Source organism: Callithrix jacchus, chromosome X, assembly GCF_049354715.1.
Source record: "Callithrix jacchus isolate 240 chromosome X, calJac240_pri, whole genome shotgun sequence".
Lineage (NCBI taxonomy): Eukaryota > Metazoa > Chordata > Mammalia > Primates > Cebidae > Callithrix > Callithrix jacchus.
The window spans coordinates 19,225,843-19,247,417 of record NC_133524.1 but is presented as its reverse complement, the minus strand read 5'-3'; the positions used below and the strand labels follow the sequence as shown (position 1 = coordinate 19,247,417).

General features: G+C 40.9%; 1 protein-coding gene across 9 annotated transcripts in view; it reads right to left on the bottom strand.

Annotated features, from left to right (window-relative positions):
• Positions 1 to 21,575, bottom strand: part of PPEF1 (protein phosphatase with EF-hand domain 1) — a 164,724-nt gene that overhangs the window by 57,359 nt on the left and 85,790 nt on the right. For all 9 annotated transcript variants that reach the window (XR_013531532.1, XM_078362843.1, XM_078362844.1 and 6 more), the window contains 3 exons: positions 19,459 to 19,505; positions 3,870 to 4,036; positions 831 to 867 (listed from right to left, as the gene is read on the bottom strand). Coding sequence is in view for 8 of the 9 variants with exons in the window: in XM_078362843.1 (XP_078218969.1) it covers positions 831 to 867; positions 3,870 to 4,036; positions 19,459 to 19,505 (251 nt within the window). In the remaining variant the exon portion in view is untranslated. The remainder of the gene's footprint in view (positions 1 to 830; positions 868 to 3,869; positions 4,037 to 19,458; positions 19,506 to 21,575) is intronic.

Genomic DNA, 21,575 nt, shown 5'->3' with positions numbered 1-21,575 from the left:
CAGGCTGGTCTTGAACTCCTGACCTCAAGCAATCCACCTGCCTTGGCCTCCCAAAGTGTTGGGATTACAGGCATGAGCCACTGTGCCCAGCCTCCCTCTGCATTTTGACCAACTCTGGTGCTTCCCCACGCTATCCCCCAGAGTGGTATGTAGTACCTCCCTTTACTTTTTTTTTTTTTTTTTTGAGACGGAGTTTTGCTGTTGCTACCCAGACTGGAGTGCAATGGCACGATCTCGGCTCACCACAACCTCCGCCTTCTGGGTTCAAGCAATTCTACTGCCTCAGCCTCCTGAGTAGCTGGGATTACAGGCACGCACCACCATGCCCAGCTAATTTTTGTATTTTTTAGTAGAGACGGGGTTTCACCTTGTTGACCAGGATGGTCTCGAACTCTTGACCTCGTGATCCACCCGCCTTGGGCTCCCAAAGTGCTGGGATTATAGTCGTGAGCCACCGCGCCCAGCCAATACCTCCCATTTCTAGAGAGCTGTAAATAAAACTCTTCCTTCATGACAGTCATTTCTGTGTCTGCATGTTTTACCACACCTAAGTAAAACAAATCCTTGGTACCCTTAGAGCAATGAAATATTATCTATGTTAAAACTTATACAAAACTCACAATGAAACAGCATGGTTTAATCCAGAAAGAAAATATAAGACTCTACTGTGGCCAGGGCTTCTTGCTGTGCTTGTATTTTATTGGCATGCATTCTGACTAGCTGGCTTGTCACCTTTCCTAAAGCATAAATCTGGTCTTCATTGGCTCTTTTTAAATTTCTCTATAGAAACAGCAAAGTGAATACTTTAAAAAAAAAAAAGGATGTCTTACCTTATATTTATGCAAAATTTCTTTTGTGAAGCCATACCTAAAAAAATGGGATTTCAATGATTTAATTGATTGTTGATAACTCCTACTTCCATGAGTCATGCAGAAAAGGGAGCCCTTGGCATCTCAGTGTCACAAGCATCAAGAACTCAAGAAACTAGATTTCAGCTGGAGGTATTACTTACCTGAGTCTTTGCTAGGCATGACTGCAAAGAATAAAAGCAACCAACGACATCATCCCTACCCTCAAGGAACTTATAGTATAGTTGGGGAAAGAAGACAGATTTCTATGAAACAATTACAAGATGACTTAAGAAATATGTGGTAGGTACAGGTTGTGTAAACACTACAAGTATGCAGAGAAGCATGCTGTGAGAGCTGGGGGAAGCCGTGTGGGAGAAGGCTTTTCATTAGACAGAATTTCTCAGACATCCTATATAGTAAATGATTGGAAAAAAGAAAAGACTGAAAAAGACAAAGGCCTAGAAAGTAATAAGTTGGCTTGTTATGCTCTCTCTGATATAGGTCCGGTTATGGTATTGAGGGTTTTAATAGAAAGTGTCAGGAATCTTAATGCCTGAATAGCAGTAACCAAGGGAGATTCAATGATGACAATGTTTCTGTTACTTTTCTTTGCTTTAGGATGACAGTATGTGCCCTTAATATCCAACACTATGAAGATGAAATGCAACACACTCACTCCAGCTTTCCACACAAATCATGTTATGTCAGGCTTCTACAGTGTAATGCCATGTTTTCTTTCTTTCTTTCCTTCGTATTTTTAGTAGAGATAGGGTTTCATCATGTTGGCCAGGATGGTCTCCATCTCTTAATCTCATGATCCATCTGCCTTGGCCTCCCAAAGTTCTGGGATTACAGGTGTGAGCTACCACGCCCAGCCCACATCATGTTTTCTGAGCTGAATTCCATCCTGTACTCACCAAGGTGTCCATATCGTTCAGTCCAACAGATGCCTTGCAGTTCTCACCTTTCCCTGAAACACTAAATACAGCTGACTCCACCATCTTTCTAGAAAACTTTTCTTTCCTTGGATTCTGTGACCATAAGCTCTCTTGGTTTTCCTCTTGGCTCTCCTGAGTCTTTTTTGCAAGCTCTCCTCTACCTCACCTTAAATGTTGCAGTTCCTTCAGATTCCATCCTAGGCTCTCTTCTCCCCTCACTTTCTCCTTTGGGAATCTCATCCCTGCCCGGGGTTTCAGTTATTATCTAGTGTCAATACCATAGGATGATGTTCCAGGCCACACTTCGTTTCTGATCTCTGGACACATATGGATATTCAACCGCCTACTCAGTAGTACGTCAAATCAGCATACTCCAAACTGAACTCATCATTCCCCCTCATCCCAACCTCATTCCTCTTTCCACATTCCCAATATCAGTGAATGATGCCGCTGTACCCCCAAACTCAAGCTGGGAACCTGGAGGCCATCCTTGATTCCTTCCTCTTTCAGCTCCCCCATATCAAGTTATTGAGCCTTAAATAATTGTCTAAATTCCTCTTGAATCTATTTCTTTGCATCTCCATCACCACCACCCTAGTCTAAATGAGAACCCATTATCTATCTCCTTAACCTTCAACTACTTCCTAATTGACCAGCATGTATCCACTCTTGCCCCTCTCCAACTCTCTCCTCCTACTGCATTTTAAAACACAAATTTTATGACATTCTTCGGTGACATTCTGTTGTCCTTAGAAGTCCGTCCAAATTCCTTTGAACCATCCAATCATTTCTTATGTCTCCAGCCCTATCAGGCACCACCCTGTCCCTCAGTCTATGCCCCTGCCCTCCTGAACTTCCTTCACATCTAAACAGTCTTGTCCTAAGCTCTGCATAGGTTGTCCCCTCACTGCAGAACACTGTTTCCCATCCCCTCTATGGCTCTTTCTTGAATGCCTACTTCATTCTTCAGATCTCAGGCTAACGCCATATTTCTACAGCGAAACCTTCCATCATCTCTCAGACAAGGTTGAATTCCCCCTTTACAAACTCATCACACTTGAAAAACCTGCTCAACATGTTTCTTCCCTGTTAGATGTAAATTCTATGAGGGCAGGGGCCATGTCTCCTTCGTTAACCATTATAGACACCAGATAAATATGACAGGCTATAAGGGTAAACAGCATGCCTAAATAAACGGATTGAGCTATATTATATATAATGGGCCTCTGATAATAGTCCTGGGATTTTTTCCTTCCTAGTTTTAGCATTTGCTTCCATATCTTGAGAATTAGAATTGAAACTCTGTACTCAAGCCAGATACCAAAACTGCCCCAAAGACAAAACTAATCAGTTGCTGAGCTTTGACCAAGGCACCCAAAAGCCCAGGACCAAAAGCATGAGACATGCCATATCTTCCACTGCCCTAGAGCAAACTGATTTCTGTTTTTCATAAAACAAGAAATTTTTTTAAAGAAGAAAAACAGAAGGGAAAAGGGAACATTTGTCACCTACTGTGCCTTTCAGCAAAGACCCTTAAACCATCTAACCCATCTTTATTCCTCAAGTTTCCGGTGGGTTAGATAGTTGAAATGCTGTGTTCGTAAATATGTTTATGAGCAACAATGCCAGCAGCAATTACCATGTCATCAAAAAATACACACATCCGTGAAAAATATGGAACTAGTTTCTGAGACAACATCTGAGGCAAGCCAAGAGTAGCAACAGAACGATTCCATCCAAGTCTGCTTGGAGAACCTACCACACCTCCAAACCCAGCGTAACACACCTACCCAACACACAAGTTAGCCTGTGAAGGTTGGACATGGGAGCAAGAGAAAGAACATAATAGAAGGGAAATGAAAGAACAGAACTGGAAGAAAATATAAGAAGGGAGTTTCAGAGCAACTGATGCTCAGCAGAAGAATGGGGGTGGGGAAATGGGGAAGAATGGAGCTCCTCCTTGAGATTTCCCTCATCCCTCTTCCAATATACTCACTTTTATCTCTGTTAGGAACTAGATATGGCAGCATTTCCCAGAGTGGGAAACTTTTAAAAGAGGAAATCTAAAGGCCTAGGTTACCTCAGATTCATCATATAATCTTCATGGTTCCCTCTGTTCAAGTGCAGGTCATTGGGGTAGACAAGAAAACTCACACACAGGATCATTAGGACCTCTATGGAATTCCTTCCTCGATCTACAAAGTCACCATTAAAAACATATGGGTTGCTCCCTGAGGGGAGACCATTCTGTGGAAGGAGAAAGGGAAAAACAAGCAATTGAAAGAATGTACTTTTAAAGTAAGGCTGTGTACATAACATCCCTGTTAATTTGGAGAAAAGAGGCTGAGTCAGGTTCTTCCACCAGGAAAAATCTGCTCTCTCGCTTGAGCCAGTTTTACTCTTTCAGGGCAGGCATCTCCTGGAAAGGCCCTGAAAGTGACAAATTTTCTTACGCATTAATTCACATAACCTTATTCACACTGGGTTTAGTGTAAAGCAGTTGCAAAAATATAGGCTATTGTTTATCAAAACTTAAAGAAGCCTGGGTATGGTGGCTCACATCTGTAATCTTAACACTTTGGGAAGCCAAGGTGGGCAGATTGCTGGAGCCCAGGAGTTCAAGATCAGATTGGGAAACATAGCGAAACCCCTTCTCTACAAAAAGTACAAAAAATTAGCCGGGTGTTAGGGTGTGCACCTGTAGTCCCAGCTACTCAGGAGCCTGAGGTGGGAGGATCGCCTGAGCCCAGGGAGGTTGAGGCTGCAGTGGAGCTGAGATCACACCACTGCACTCCAGCCTGGATGACATGGTGAGATCCCGTCTAAAACAAACAAACAAAAAACCATAAAGAAAGGGGTAAGGATTCTGCATCTCTGATCTCTGCTACTCTTCCTTCCCCCAGCCTTCAGCTGTCTAGGGTGAGTGAGCTGGAGGAACCTGAGGACTGTTGAAGGCTATAGACTCTGTGGGGATGACCAGGTCTGAAGGGGGCTAGAGGAGCAAGAGCAGGGAGCCCTGGGGTGAAAACATGGAAGAACTAGGCCTGAGGGGACTGTGGACACTTGATTAAGGGGTGGCTCTGCCTCCAGAGCATGTGTGTGTGTGGTCTTGGTTTGTAGGCAGGGGGAGTTAAAATGTTGGATCCTACTAGAAAACGTGTAGGAAGATGTCTTCCACATCCCTGAAACTAAAAGAACAGGATCACTTGCATTTAGGGATACCTAGAAACACAGAGATTTCACACCCAATGCCAGAGTACAAATTGTTGTGCTTCTAACTATGGAAAGGCTTAACCTAGCTTAAGCAGAAAATAGAAAATGGAAATAAGCTAGTACCTAAGAGGATCCAGTAACCAGAGAGAGACAGACCAATCAGATCTACTAAAGCAGATGTTCCCTAATAAAACAGAACTGCTGGAGGAAACACAGCACAAGTTTATTTTTAAAATAATAAGAAGAGCATACAAGAAAACACAAAAACTTATTAATTCTTGGCATTAAGAATATGGTATTCAAACTTTAAATATCAATGAGTTGGCTGGGCACAGTGGCTCATGCCTGTAATCCCAACACTTTGGGAGGCTGAGATGGGTGGAACACTTAAGGTCAGGAGTTCAAGACCAGCCTGGCCAACATGGTAAAACCCCATCTCTACTGAAAATACAAAAAATTAGCCAGGCATGGTGACACACACCTGTGATCCCAGCTACCAGGGAGGCTGAGGCTGAGGCAGGAGAGTCACTTGAACCTGGGAGGCAGAGGTTGCAGTGAGCTGAGATTGCACCACTGCACTCCAGCCTAGGCAACACAGTGAGACTCTGTCTCAAAAAAAAAAAAAAAAAATCGATGGATAAAGGCTAATTAAAAGAAAGAATGATTGGGAAAATACATTATTGACCTGAAAGAACAAGCAGATGAAAAATCTCTCACACAGAGTAAAAGCAAAATGATGAAAATCAGGAAGAATAAATAAGAGACTAGCATTCAAAGCCAAGAGACTTAATATGCCAATAATAAGCATTCCAAAATCAGGAAAAAGGAATAGATAAAGAAGAGGCAATAATTACAAAAATAAGAGAAAACATTTTCTATGGTTAAAAAGAAGACTTCAATCTGAGGCTTGAAACAGTTCATGATTTCTAAGCACAATTGATGGGGGTAAAATCCCTATGACATAGTAAAAAGATTAGAAGAGGCCAGAGAGAAAGAACAAGTTACAAAAGGAAAAGAATCAGCCTAGCATCAGACTTCTCATCTATAGCAGTGGGAGGTAGGAGATGGTAGAACAATATCTACAAATTAAAGAGAAAAAAGGACTTTGAACCAAGATTTCTACAGTGGCCAAGGCATTAAGTTCTCAGTGTGATAGAAAAATATTTGGAGATGTGTAAGAGATCAACTATCATCAACAACATAAATGCTCAGGGTGAATGACAGACATGCAAATATGTAGTATTTAATACCACAAAAACAGCAAACATATATTGATTGCTTGTTATGTACCAGGCACAGTTTTAGGTGCTAGGAACACAGACGTAAACAATATAAAGTTCCTGTATTTGAGGAGCCTGCATTCAGAGAAGATAGCATCCACATGCCCCACTGGGGAAAACACTCAAGAAAATAACTGAATAACCATACTAACAATTAGAAGTCCTCAAGCCAGGGAAAGATCAAGAGGAAAAAATACAGATACAAACAATGAATTGTGAAATATATAATTAAACATAAATATGACAATATGAAACTTGGAGATAAGTACTAAGCAAGGATTCCAGAAGTAGAAGAGACATGCTATAAAGGAAAATTTTTTTTTGAGACGGAGTTTCACTCTTGTTACCCAGGCTGGAGTGCAATGGCGCGATCTCGGCTCACCATAACCTCCGCCTCCTGGGTTCAGGCAATTTTCCTGCCTCAGCCTCTTGAGTAGCTGGGATTATAGGCACATGCCACCATGCCCAGCTAATTTTTTTGTATTTTTAGTAGAGATGGGGTTTCACCATGTTGACCAGGATGGTCTCGATCTCTTGACCTCGTGATCCACCCACCTTGTCCTCCCAAAATGCTGGGATTACAGGCATGAGCCACCGTGCCTGGCTGAAGGAAAACTTAATAATGGTCAAGAACTAAAAATATGGCATGAGCAATAGCTAGGATTTACAAGGGAGCTGAGAAGAGAAAAATAAAATGCTGTAGAAATCTTAACTGAATGGGGAACATGGAGTGTGAAAACAGTTATCTTATTGAGAGAGAGAGAGAGGATCACAGTGGAAAAATAAGGTTATAGCTATGAGAAATACACACATACACATTATTTACTAGAAATGTCAGAATTGGGAAGGTAACCACTAGTGAATGGAAAAGCACAGTAAAAATTCCAAATAAAACAACAATAAAGAAGAAAACTTTACCAAAACAGCAAAAAGAAAAGTTAAAGGGTGAAACAAAGTGAAATAGCAAAGTAGAATAAAAAATTTCAAACATATGTGTTGTTATACTAAATGTGAATGGAAAATTTTCTCATTAAAATATCAAGATTACCAGGCTGTGTTAAAATACAAAACCCAGGTATATATTGTTCGTGAGAAATATACATTAAAAAGTAGATAAGAGAAGGTTGAAAACAAGCTAAATGCAACAAAAAGAAAGCAAGAATGCAAATATTAATACTGGACAAAGTAGAGTTTAAGATTAAAGCTCTAAACAGGATCACAAGGTAACATTATGTCATAATAAAAGGTACTTTATGAAAAAATACAATTCATGAACTTGTAGTCAATAAACAAAAGAACACATTTTTGCTGCATATATTTAACTACTAAACACAAGAAGAAATTGTTTAAAAATACACAGTGCATTATTCAGACTGAGTTACTGGTTTAAAATAATATCCATAAATTCTTTGGCACTCTGTTTACAAGGTAAAGCCTAATTTGCCTCCCCTTGAGTGCAGGCAAGACTTACTGACTTGCTTCTCATGAAGAGAATTTAAAAAAAAGCAAAAGTGATGATGTGCAACCTTGGAGATTAGGTCATAAAAGACACTGCAGCTTCCTGCATGCTTTCTTTCTTGAATCACTCACTTTGGGGAACGTCAGCTGCTCTGTCACAAGAATTATCAGGCAGCCTTGTGGAGAAGCCCATGTGGCTATTTTGCCAGCAGTCAGTGAGGAACTGAAATGCTGTGTCTATAGCCACATGAGTGAATCATCTTGGAAATGGGTCTTCCAGCCCCAGTCAACCTTTCAGATGACTGGAGCCCTGGCCAATAGTTTGACTGCCGCCCCATGAGACACCCTGAGAAAGAATCCATCCAGCTAAGCTTGACCCAAATTTCTGACCCACAGAAACTGTGAGATACTAAATGTTTATAGTGTTAAGTCATTAAGTATTGGAGTAATTTGTTGCACAGCAACATATAATAGACATATGTAGGTATATATAATAGAAAAAAAAGGGGAAATTAAAGATACAACCAATAAGCTTGATTTGATAGATATATGAAGAACTTTATGTATTACAAATAAGAGAATCCAGCTGACCCTTAAACAACACAGGTTTGAACTGCATGGGTCCACTTACACGTGGCTCTTCTTCTGCCTTTGCCACCCCTAGACAGCAAGACCAACCCCTCTTCTTCCTGCTCCTCAGCCTACTAACATGAAGATGATGAAGACCTTGGTGATAATCCACTTCCACTTAAAGAGAAGGTTGAAATTTAATTAATTTAATTTTTTTTTCTTTTTTTTGAGAGTCTTGCTCTGTTGCTTACACTGGAGTGCAGTGATGCAATCTTGGCTCACTGCAACCTCTGCCTCCCAGGCTCAAGCGATTCTCCTGCCTCAGCCTCTGTAGTAGCTGGAATTACAGGTCTGTGCCAATATGCCTGGCTAATTTTTGTATTTTTAGTAGAAATGAAGTTACGCCATATCAGCCAGGCTGGTCTTGATCTCCTGGCCTCAAGTAATCTGCCCACCTTGGCCTCCCAAGGTACTAGGATTATAGGCATGAGCCATCACATCTGGCCTAAGATTTTCTTAATAATATTTTCTTTCTCTAGCTTACTTTATTGTAAGAATACAGTATATAATGCATATAACATACAAAATATGTATTAATCAACTGTTTATGTTATTGCTAAGGCTTCCAGTCAACAGTAAGCTATTAGTTGTCAAGTTTTGGGGGAGTCAAAATTATATGTGGATTTTCCACTGTGTGGGGGAATTGGTATCCCTAAACCCAACATTGTTCAAGGCTTGACTGTATAATTAATTTTTTATATGTCCATGGAGCTTTTATGAGAATCAATATCATACTTGACTTCAAAGAACTCTTAAGAAATTCAAGATAAGAAAAATGTCACAGGACACATTCTCATAAAAATACGATTAGAAAAATAGTCTAGGGCCGGGCACAGTGGCTCATGCCTGTAATCCCAGCACTTTGGAAGGCCGAGATGGGTGGATCACGAGGTCAAGAGATCGAGACCATCCTGGTCAACATGGTGAAACCCTGCCTCTACTAAAAATACAAAAAATTAGCTGGGCATGGTGGCGCGTGCCTGTAATCCCAGCTACTCAGGAGGCTGAGGCAGGAGAATTGCCTGAACCCAGGAGACGGAGGTTGCGGTGAGCCGAGATCGCGCCATTGCACTCTGGCCTGGGTAACAAGAGCGAAAACTCCGTCTCCAAAAAAAAAAAGAAAAAAGAAAAGAAGCCTAGCTCCTTGAATTAAGATTCTCTGAAATTAAAAATTGTCATCTTAATAAGCATTGTATCAAAGAGAAAACTGAAAGCAAAATTACCAGTGCAATAGAAGGCTTACATAAAACTAAAATCAGAAAAGATGTGCAGCTTTAAATGCCTTCATTATTAAAGACATTCATGAAAGATGGTATGCATCTTTAAAAAATTGGAAAAAGAACAATAAAACCCATCAAGTAAAGAGAAGAGCTGAAACTAAGGAAATAGAAAATAAAAAGGGAAGTTTGGTTTATATAAACTCAAATTTTATTGGTTCTTTCTTTGAACCAATTTTATGATTTCCTTGAAACTGATTCAAAAGAAGATGAAAATGTGAACAGTGTACTGGCCCCATGTGGCTTTCTAGCAGAACTCTATTTCAATTTTCACAAGCAAATAGTTTTAATGTTTCTTAAACCCATGATTCTCAACTTTGGCTGCACATTAGAATCACCTGGGTGATTGCAATGTATAGCCAAGTTTGAGTTTGCAACCCAGGGATTCAAATTATTCCAAATAATAGAAAAAGATAAAAATTTCTCCAACTCATTTCATGAAACCAGTATAATCTTAATTTCAAAATCTGAGGAAAGCATCCAATAGTCTAAAGTTATATTTATTATATTTGAATGGTAAACACATTTTCCATTGTGATGACAGATTTTCTTGTATTAAAACTTCTTATCTTCAATTAAACCCTAATTTGTTGTATGTAAATTGTTTGCTACCTCTGTGATGTCTTATTTCACCTCTGCTATGAGCAAAGAGTAATGAATTTCTTCAGTTAAACCTCATTTTTGTATTTTTAGTAAAGACGGGGTTTCACTGTGTTAGCCAGGATGTTCTTGATTTCCTGACCTCGTGATCCGCCCACCTCAACCTCCCAAAGTGGTGGGATTACAGGCGTGAGCCACTGCAACTGGCAGTTAAACCTCATTTTAAGCCCAAAATAGTAATGGTCCACTAGTCCATCCACCTTATGTAGCATACTTGACACTCAACAAGTTTTAACCTTTTCAGAAAATCTTCTTCAAGATTTTCTTCAAGAACCTCACACGTCTTCAAGAGATTAAGACTTGTGATAACAAAGTTCATTCAACAAAATATGTCACCATCTCTGAAAGTGATTCTAAAAGGAGTCCTGAATGTACACTGCACTCCTTTCAGTGTTAAGCACCTCAAGACAACCGCATCAAAGAGGGCCAGACTTATTTGGATGTGTAAGATCTGCCCTGTTTTTCCAGGATTAGTTAATATTACTTTATATAGTTTGGGTTTGAATCCACTTTAGTCTCAGAATTATAAGGAAACTAAAAAGCACATAGGATGATGAGGAACTAGTCTCCTGGGACATGAGTGTCTAGGATATTTTGGCTTCTGGCTACTGACATTTCTCTGGGTTTCCGTCAAAAAAGCAAAATAAAACCTCATGGCATAAACAATGCTTCACCCAGTTCCAGTAAACTAAACCCTCTGGCTCATTCTGCAGCTGATAGGCAAGAAACCATCTACGACATGGTGAATAAGTTGACAAATACAGAAAACTCAGAGTAGCTACAACTCTGAACTGCAGTCAGATGACTTGCAGGGGGAAAAAATAGCAGATCATAATTAACTTAAACAGAGACAAAAATCAGATGTTTCCCTGCAGTCTCACCTATTTCCTATGGAAGTATTTTAAAACAGACATCTGGAAGTTATCCCAATGAATTTGAACGTTTCCCAAAGGCACATCAAACAATAAGCTTTGGTTCTCAACTCCATGTTACTTTAAATTTTTTTCTTCTGTAATTTCAGGGGTCTGTTCTGATTGTAACACACTATCTTCAACTCAAAAGGAAAACAATTGGCCACTGTGGCAGTGTGAAGCATTTCGGTGATAGAAAATAGAGAAAATGTTTGACTACCTTCACAGCTGGAAATTATGGGTGGAGTGGGTGGAGGATGGTGGGGAAGAGAGAAAGAAAAGGAAAGCAAGGCAGCAGGTCTTCCACTGGATAGCATCAGGATGGTACCCACAGGGTTTAGACTTAATTAGCATCTCTCTGTTCACATGCATCTCTTTTTCAGCGACAAGAGGTCGCCACTCACAGCATCAATTTAACAAGCTAATTTGGTGATACTTGATCTAAAATTTCAAGCTTTCTAGTCAATAAGGGGAAAATGTCTTGTAATTTTACCAAGGCTGAGGCTCCGAATGAAGTATTTCAAGTTGGTCACTCTAATTAAGCACAAGTGGCTGATTAAAATAACCTTTCCAGAAAATAAAGTCTAAAAATATGACCTAAGTAATGATATGCAAATTGCTTCACTTGATGATAAAATTATATTTGATGCCATGTAAAGTTGAGATGCCCTTTTAGCAAAGGTCTGTTGTGGTTAAGAGTGTGGTGTGGGGGTCAGGGGAAGAGTCCTTTTCAAACCCAGATGCGATTCTGAGCTGAAAATGTTTCCCTTAGTATTAAGGTGCTAGCTGATACAATTCTTTTTTTTTTTTTTTTTGAGATGGAGTTTCGCTCTTGTTACCCAGGCTGGAGTGCAATGGCGCGATCTTGGCTCACCGCAACCTCCGCCTCCTGGGTTCAGGCAATTCTCCTGCCTCAGCCTCCTGAGTAGCTGGGATTACAAGGCACGCGCCACCATGCGCAGCTAATTTTTTGTATTTTTAGTAGAGACGGGGTTTCACCATGTTGACCAGGATGGTCTCGATCTCTTGACCTCGTGATCCACCCGTCTCGGCCTCCCAAAGTGCTGAGATTACAGGCATGAGCCACCACGCCCGGCCCTACAATTTTTAAATATTAAAGAAACCAAAATCTCAAAACAATGAAGAATAATTGCTATAAATCCTGTCATTTATTGCAGGACACCATAAAAAGTATGTGAGAATAAAATTTTTCATGATCCTCCAAAACTTCCCTTCATGATTTAGGCACTTACTAAACTACTAAAATTCTTTGAGGGGATCGTCAGAAATGTCATCTCTTCCAGGAAGTCTTCCATAAGGTTAGGTGCTCTGCCAGTGGGTTCCCTTGGAGCTCCATGCTGATCTCAATCATACCATGTCCAACCCTGAAAACCACCTTGTCTTTTTATTGGCCAACCTTCCCCACTAAACCGTGATGTCTTTGAGGCCAACTGTGTTTTAGTCATACTGTATTGCCAACCCTTAGTAAGTGCCTCATTCACAAGAGGTGTTTCATAAGTATATGTGAAATCAACTTTGTATTCATCTTTGTATATTCCTATAGTTTTTATATGATACCTTGAACACTATAGGGACTAGGATAAAAGTTTACTGAATACATTAGTAGACAGATTCACTTTTACATATGATGAGTTATAATGATAGAAGTCTTGAACCAATCCAACCACTTGGATGAAAAGAGTAATATGGTGATACTTCTCAGTGACCCTACATTAGAACATTCTTCAGGCTGTGCCCTTGGTTGGCTTTGGGCCAGCTCCAGCCTCAGAGCCTATTCACATACGCTATGCTGTATAAAAGAACTGATGAGGAAGAAAGTGTCTAGCAAATAACCAATAGAGATGAATTAAAATTTTGTCTTAATTCAAAGCCTAAGGTTTTCATGCTTTCTCTTTTGGGTGATGGAAAGAATCAATTAGTCATAGTATAACATAAACTTTGGTCACTTAAAGCTCCAAAAATCTCCAACAGGATGTAGTCTGCCAAACTATTCCCCACAATTCAAAATCTATTGCTCTTAGAAACAATAATGAAATAGAGAGAAGTGAAAGCACGGCCACTAGCTACTTCTAAAGAAAAGATTGGGAGCCTGAGGTTACACTGATATGACTCAATGAGCCAGAGTCAGGTATGACTCGTATCTGGGATTCAATCAGTTGTTGATGAATTGATTAGTACAAAGTATTACAGTGAGAAACAAAGGCCATCACAGAAATTCTACCATTTCTCAAAGCAATCAAATGATTGCTTAGGTCATAGTTATGCACCTCCTTTAATCTGAGCAGGCAACCTTCATGTGTCTGCCACCAAGAAAAATCCACCACCCCCACCGCTCTCCTCCTCTGAGATGTTCTTCCTTTCTTCCTTATCTATTTTTCTGGCCCATTACTCTTCTCTTAACTAAACTTTCTCTTTTTTCATGCTCTCTCATCCTCCTTGCCTAAGACCCAATATCCTCATTTGTACTGTAAGCATTGCTTAAATGGATTTTCCAGATCACTGAAGCTTATTCCTTTGAAAGCTGAAATGCCTTTTAACATTACTTTAACCATTTTGTTGGGAGTTTTTAAAATGTGCCATTTGTTCCCTTTACTTCTTAAAAGTATATACCATATAACTTGAAACGCTCTTGACCTTGCAGGCTCATGGGTCTAAACATCCCCTCTGGCACTTCTGAGAAGGCAAGAACTCTCTTCCCTACACTCCACAGCTCCAGATAGCTGAGAATTACTATTTCATTTTTATCTCAATTTTATATTTCTGTCTTTTAATTTTTTTTTTTGAGACAGAGTTTTGCTCTTGTTGCCCAAGCTGGAGTACAATGGCACAATCTTGACTCACTGCAACCTCTGCCTCCTGGGTTCAAGTGATTCTCCTGCCTCAGTGTCCCAATAGCTGGGATTACGGGCATGCACTACCACGCCCAGCTAATTTTATGTATTTAGTAGAGAACAGGGTTCCACCATGTTGGCCAGGCTGGTCTCGAACTCCTGACCTCAGGAATACCCGCCTCAGCCTCCCAAAGTGTTGGGATTACAGGTGTGAGCCACTTCGTCCAGCCAGAACTTTGCATTTTCATTGCTGTCATTATCTCTGACTTTTGCCTTTTCCCCTCCCACTCCCTAATCTGCTGTGGAATGGGTAGCCAGACAGGCAAGCTCACGTGAACCTTGTGTGAGAGAAGGTTTTACTGAAAAGAAGGTTTATGGGTCTTTGAGTTAGGGGTCTAAGGCCTGTCCTGTGAGTAGAGTTCATTGGATTTCTGACAACAATCTCAAGTACTCAGAGACCCTTTTTACTTATTTCTGGGTTTGGGACATATGAGTGACAAGTGAAGATAAGTAAAGTAGAAGTTTGACATCGGGATAAGTGGGGTAGCACTGTCATTTTATTTATATAGAAACACTGTTTCCAGAACAGTTTGTATTCATGCTTTTAGTCTGCAGTACATTCATGCAATCTATCGTCATTCTGCACTTAAACTGCAGACAAAATAAATGAGACAGAAAAGGCCAAAATGCCGACTTTGGCAAGTCAGAGATCATCAGATGGCCGAGGCTTCCCAGATATCGCTGTGTCCTGCCCTTTCATTTTCCTGATTTTAACTTAGGAGATTCTTTTGCTATAAGCTAAGTGACTAAGCACTATCACCCCAAGCTCCCCATGTCATTCTCCCTTCTCAGACACCACTAACTACACTATCTTTCCAGTTTCTTTTTCCTTTTTTATTTCTTTTTTTGAGATGGAGCTTTGCTCTTGTCCCTCAGGCCGAAGTGCAATGGTGCAATCTTGGCTCACTGCAACCTCCACCTCCTGGGTTCAAGCGATTCTCCTGCCTCAGCCTCCCATGTAGCTGGGACTACAGGCACATGCTACCACACCTGGCTAATTTTTGTATTTTTAGTAGAGACAGGGTTTCATCATCAACCAGGCTGGTCTCGAACTCCTGACCTCAAGTGATCCACCCACCTCGGCCTCCTAAAGTGCTGGGATGACAGGCGTGAGCTACCACACTCGGCCTTTTTTTTCTTTTTTTTTTTAAATAAATGAAAGCAATGGATTTATTCACTTATTACAAATTCCTTTAAAATAATAATATAGTTTCCAGGTTTTTTGCTGTACCACTGTTGAAAATACGAATGATATTGTTGATCAGCTGTTTTCCCCATGATTTATCATTGTTGCTACTTTCTTCTTTTTTAAAAAAGAAATTTTACCATGTACATTTAAGGCATAATATATCATGATGTTACAGAATACATACAGATAGTAAAAAGGTTACTATAGTGAAGCAAACTAACATATCCATAATCTGACATAGTACCTATTTTTTGTTTTTTGTGGCAGCATTAGCTAAAATCTACTCATTTGGCATGAATCCCATGTATGGTACAATTTTATTACCTATAGTCCTCATGTTGTACCTTAGATCTCTTTTCAGTTTATTAAAGTGGAAACTTGCTGTCATCAATGGCTTTTCCCTCAGTTTCCCCCTTAAACCAAGCAATTTCGAGATTTTATGTCGAGGATGCATTTTACTTTCGTCTCACTCACGCCTGCCAGAATTCTAATCCATGGCTCTTGCACACGTCTGTTTTCCAGACATCCCCCTCACCTCTCGACCCAAATCCATCCCAAATATAATAGTGCCCTAGTCTTTCATCACTGGGTTAGCAATCTCCATTTCCCAAGCACTGTCATTGGTTAGCTCTCCAAATATATCTTGCTTGCATTTGAATGCTATATTTTCACCTTTAGTTCCTTTTATAGTACTTCTTACCACCCACCTCCTCCTGTTCAGTCTTTACATTGGCACCTTCTAGTTTTCTATGTTCCATATAGTTTTGCAGACAGAATTAAAGAAACATGTTAGAAATCTCTTTTCTCATCTGTCTACTCCAGAGTCTTATCCCTGATCACACCTTCACACGAAATAAAGAAATTTTCTTTTCTAATGCCTTGGAATTCAGTGACTATGTTCCCAATTTAATTTACTCAACTATTTCCCCTTTTATGTATTTCCTAGGCCTCTAGAGAAAGAATGCCCAGGTTCGTTGTTGTTCTCCACATATCCCGCCCCCCCTCCTCCTTCCTCACACTGTAATTGTCAACAATAGCAGGACCAAACTTCTGAACATATGGTGTGGAGCTCCGTCCCAAGCTAAATAAATCACATCCCCTGTCCATCCATTCCCCCGTCCATCCTTCCCCCTTCCCCACGGCACTCCAGTGGGGCCAGTAGAATCCTCATCTCATGGTCAATGAAGCCCCTTCTGCCTTCAATTTACTCAGAAAGCCTTCTCTCCTCCATAGGCCTGGGCTCCCTCCAGAGCGGGGAGGGACTCCAGACTCATGCCCTTCTGAAGCAAAGGACCTGCACCTCCCCAGGACTCACACCTCAGGCCCAGGAGCAGGGGAGGCTCCGCTTGCCTGCAGGACTGCTCACAGAGCAATACCCCAACACCCTCCTTTCAGGCCCATGACCTCTGACCAGGCTTCCTTTCCCTGCTCCTCATCTGGGTCCAGGTGGCACCACCGACTGTTGAACACACCTGCTTTCCAGGTCCTTGCCCACCCCATCACCAATATTCTCTTTTGCTCGCTTGGGCCACCCACTTTCTAGGCTCCATCCCAGGGCTTCCCTTCTCCCAGGGCTGCTCCCGCTGCCGTTCCCACCATCCTACCTCCTAAGGCCCTCAGTGCAGTCAGCCTGCTCCCTGACGCAGTCAGCCAGCATTCCAGTCCTACTATCCTCCTGCTTCTCCCAGTTGACTGGCCCCTCCTGGCTTCTCTTTCTTTCCTGTCCAGCTTGGATTCTGTGGCTGATGTCCAGAATTGCTCTTTTATCAGCCCCATCGGCTCCCTGCCAGCAAACCTTTGCCTGGACTTCCTACACCAACCTGCTACCCAGGACACCTCCTACTTCCCCGGACTTCACTCCCTGGCAATCACACACTATGTCCTGGCTTGGGCCCACTGCAGTCTCAGTGCAACCTCTTCCTAGGGGCTGGCTCTACCCACTCCTGATTTGCCCTGTCCCCTTCCCTTCCAAGCTGCTAGTCTAACTCATAAATTGAAAACCTTATATTTCTATTATAGTTTAATATTTTAAAAATGCTTTGGGATGCTGATGTTATCCACAAGACAACCTCTTATGGGGTGGAAGTTCAAGATAATATTGCAATTGAAAAAAGAAATTGCAGTTCATGGAGGTTGTAAGGCTCACTCAAGCTCTCACAGCCTCAAAGGGTGGAACTGGTTGGTCATTATAATGTGGCAGGCCAGGCCTCACTAATGCAGGCCTCCATTACAACTGTTTCAGTACTGACTGAGTGGTTGAGTTAAATAGTAAAAGCTGAAAGAGACAGTCCCCTATACAAAGGCCGAAATGTAATAAAGGCCAACCAAGAGTTTTGCCTAGGCCTTTCCTAGGCCTTAAATCATGGCAAGATAATGAAGGAATTCTTAACAGGACCCATTTAGGATTAAACAAGTTTTACTGGGGGTCTGAAGAAACTCTGCAGACCTTCACAAACAAGTTTACTGGGGGTCTGAAAGAACACCCCCCCCCACAAACCTCCATGATTTAGCAGGAGACAAGATAAGGGTAATCACCTCAGCACCTGGACCCATTTAGATTAAGTAAATGTACTGAGACGCCAGAGGAAGGTCTTCAGGACTCAGACCTTACTTATAGATTAATAGAAGTCAATCACTTATGTCTTTAGATGAATGCACACTTAATATAGCTTAGAAGGTATATAAGCTCTGGAAAACTTTGTAATTTTGAGTTGGCCTGGCGATAATTTCCAGGCCTTCTCCCTATAGCCATTTGCAGAAATAAAAACTCTCTTCTTCCCCAGTTCATCTGCATCTCGTTATTGGGCCACAAGAAATAGCAGCCGCAGCCTCAGTTTGGTCTGGTAACAATAACGTTAGAGGCATTTGAACCAGAGCATTAAAAGTAATGGCAAAAACCGCAATTACTTTTGCACCAACCTAATAAAACAGTTTCAGTAAAGAAGCCAGCTAAAACCCACTAAAATCAAGATGGCGACAAGAGTGACCTCTGATCATCCTCACTGCTACATTCCCACCAGCCGTTTACAAATGCCATGGCATCTCAGGAAGTTACCTTTTATGGTCTAAAAAGGGGTGGCATGAATAATCCACCCCTTGTTTAGTATATCACCAAGAAATAACCATAAAAAAGGGCAACCAGTGGCCCTCAGGGCTGCTCTATGGAGTAAACACTCTTTTATTCCTTTACTTTCTTAATAAACTTGCTTTCACTTTACTCTATGGATTCACCCTGAATTCTTTTTTGCATGAGATCAAAGAACCTTCTCTTGGGGTCTGGATTGGGAACCCTTTCTGGTAACATTAATAATCAGAATATATTTTCTTTCAACCCATCTGAGACACCTATGCTATGCCCAATTATTTGACATGGTAGTTGTGGGGATGACAAGGGTAGGTGAACAATAAATGCATTAATCAAAAATAGACATTCAGAAGACCCATGTAAAGCAGTACCACTGTGAGGGCAGGGACCTCAGGATCAGTTTTCTACATGCAGTTAGTCGTCCCCAAAGCAAACATTCAGGCTGCAACTCTTGGCTCAGAGAGAAAAAAAAAAAAATCCAAAGAGATACAGAGAAACTCCATGCCAGCCAAGCTGTTTTGTGCCCTCTGTGCTGGCTCTCACAAGCCAAATGCAATAAATGAAGAGAAGGCACAGCATTGGAAGAGCAACTGAGCCCATGGATGGTGATCAGGGGAGGAAAGAGAGCATGCTGGAACTATTCCTTATTATAGGCAACTCCACTCATGCATAATTAGTGTGCACTGGAAGAGAAGACTGGTCTGTGACATGCTCATTCCTGAATAAAATAAAACAGACTACTTCCCTCCCCATCCCATACCATCTAGACATTTATGATGGAATAAAGACAATAAATACAATCAGGTACTAATCCTAATGGATATATAGACAATAATAATGTAGAATGAAGACCCAAATTAAAAATTTTTTGAAATTTAAGAGATATATGTTAAAAAAAAAAGATATGGCTCTACAAATCTTTGAGCTTCCTGGTTAAAAACAGTTACATCACATCTGCATTTGTACATATCTCTAGTAAAACTAATCTTGCTATCTGCTCTAAGACTGCCCTCCCCCAAGAAAAATGCTAATATTTAGCAAAATCATCATTTACCTTGTAGAAGATCAAAAAAAGATCATCCAGATTCCCATGCAAATCACCTGCAGTGCAAATGAAAAATCATTATTCAGTGGAAAACAAGATGCAATGCCCGTTTTGTTACAGACTTATAAAAGTGAAATACTGCTGATCCACTCCAAGTGTTCTCAGAGCATTGGGTTTTTAACCCTATGACAATGTTAATCTGACAGGCCATTTGTCTCCATAGCACTCTTTTCTTCCTCTCCTATAGTGGGAGCATGCTATCATGATAAGTTTCCTATATGCAGTCAGTTTTCTATATGCAGTAATTTGCACAGGACTTCAATTACTCCGGGCCAAGCACTGTGCTAAGGGTTTTACATGACCTTTACCTTGTTCAATCCTAATAACCACTCTGTGAGATGGGGTTTATCATCATCATTCTCATCTTACAAATGAGGCTCAGAGTAGTTAAGTAAGTTAAGCGAAGTTACTCAGCCACCAAGTATCAGAGCTGGAATTCAAACCCAACTTTAACTCACTCCAAACCTCAAGCTTGGCCCGGCGTGATGGCTCACACCTGTTAATCCAGCACTTTGGGAGGCCGAGGTGGATGAATCGCTTGAGTCTAAAAGTTCAAGACCAGCCTGGTCAACATGGCGAAACCCTGTCTCTATTAAAATACAAAAATTAGCCGTGCGTGGTGGCACGCGGCTGTAATCCCAGCTACTCGGGAGGCTGAGGCATGAGAATCACTTGAACCCAGGAGGTGGAGGTTGCAGTGAGCTGAGATCGTGCCACTGCACTCCAGCCTGGGCAACTGAGCAAGACTCTGTCTCAAAATAAATAAATAAGTAAAAATTAGCCAGGTGTGGAGGCAGGCACCTGTGATCCTAGCTACTCAGGAGGCTGACTGAGGTGGGAGGATTGCCTGACCCTGGAAAGTCGAGGCTGCATGAGCTGTGATCATGCCACCATACTCCAGCCTGGGTGACCAAGTGAGACCCTGCCTAAAAAAAAAAAAAAAAAAGAAAGAAAAAGAACCCCTCAGCCTCTTAGCAATTACTCTATACGCCCACACTGTAATCCTTAGGAGAGCAGCAACAGTATCTATTTCAGTCAGCGTTGAATCCCCAAGTGCCTACCATAGTACCCAATGGATAAGAAGCACTCAATAAATACATTTCCTGGCTAAGTATATAGCTTTTTAAAGCCATATTTTCAATATACTCCAGCAGTAGCATCTGAAGTTTAAAAATTATGAGTAGTTGACATTTTTTGATGAGACATAGCAAAAAAATGAAAGCCATCTAGGGGAAATCATATGAGTATCTGAAGCCATTAATTAAAAAATAAGGCTGGGCACGGTGGCTCATGCCTGTAATCTCAGTACTTTGGGAGGCTGAAGCAGGCGAATCACTTGAGGCCAGGAGTTCGAGGCCAGCCTGCTCAACATGGTAAGACCCTATCTCTACTTAGAATACAAAAATTAGCTGGGCGTGGTGGCACATGCCTGTACTCCTAGCTACTCGGGAGGCTAAAACAAGAGAACCGCTTTGAGGCAGAGGTTGTAGTGAGCTGAGATCGTACCACTGCACTCCAGCCTGGGCACTGTCTCAAAAAAACCATTTCTAAGTAAAATATCTTTCATAAGTTCTGCTCATAAATTTTTATTCTTTGTATCCAACTTAATTAGTATAGAATTTAATTTAGGAATACTTTTCCCTCCATTTGCTTAAAATCCCACAATGAAGATTAACCAAATATATGCAACAGAAGACTCCAAATATACTGAGAATAATAAAATAGAAATTCTATATCACCAGCACCTATTTATAAAATATTACTATAATATTGTTAGCATATTAATGTCACTGCATGCTTAAATCTCATTGCTTTCATATGGTCTCACTCTAAATCTAAGGACATAAAGATGGGAGGACTCTTAGTTTAATATATCTTTTTATTTATTTAATTTTCCTAATTTTCTTCAGGGTGACTTGTTTCTCAAAGACTTGGGTATACAGGACTATTATAGCTGACATGCTAAAAAATGAACTTGTTTCAGCATACTAAAAGTGGAGGCTGTAAAATATTTTTAACTTCTAGTTGGACAGCAAAAGAAAAACTTGTATCATGGGAAGAAGGAC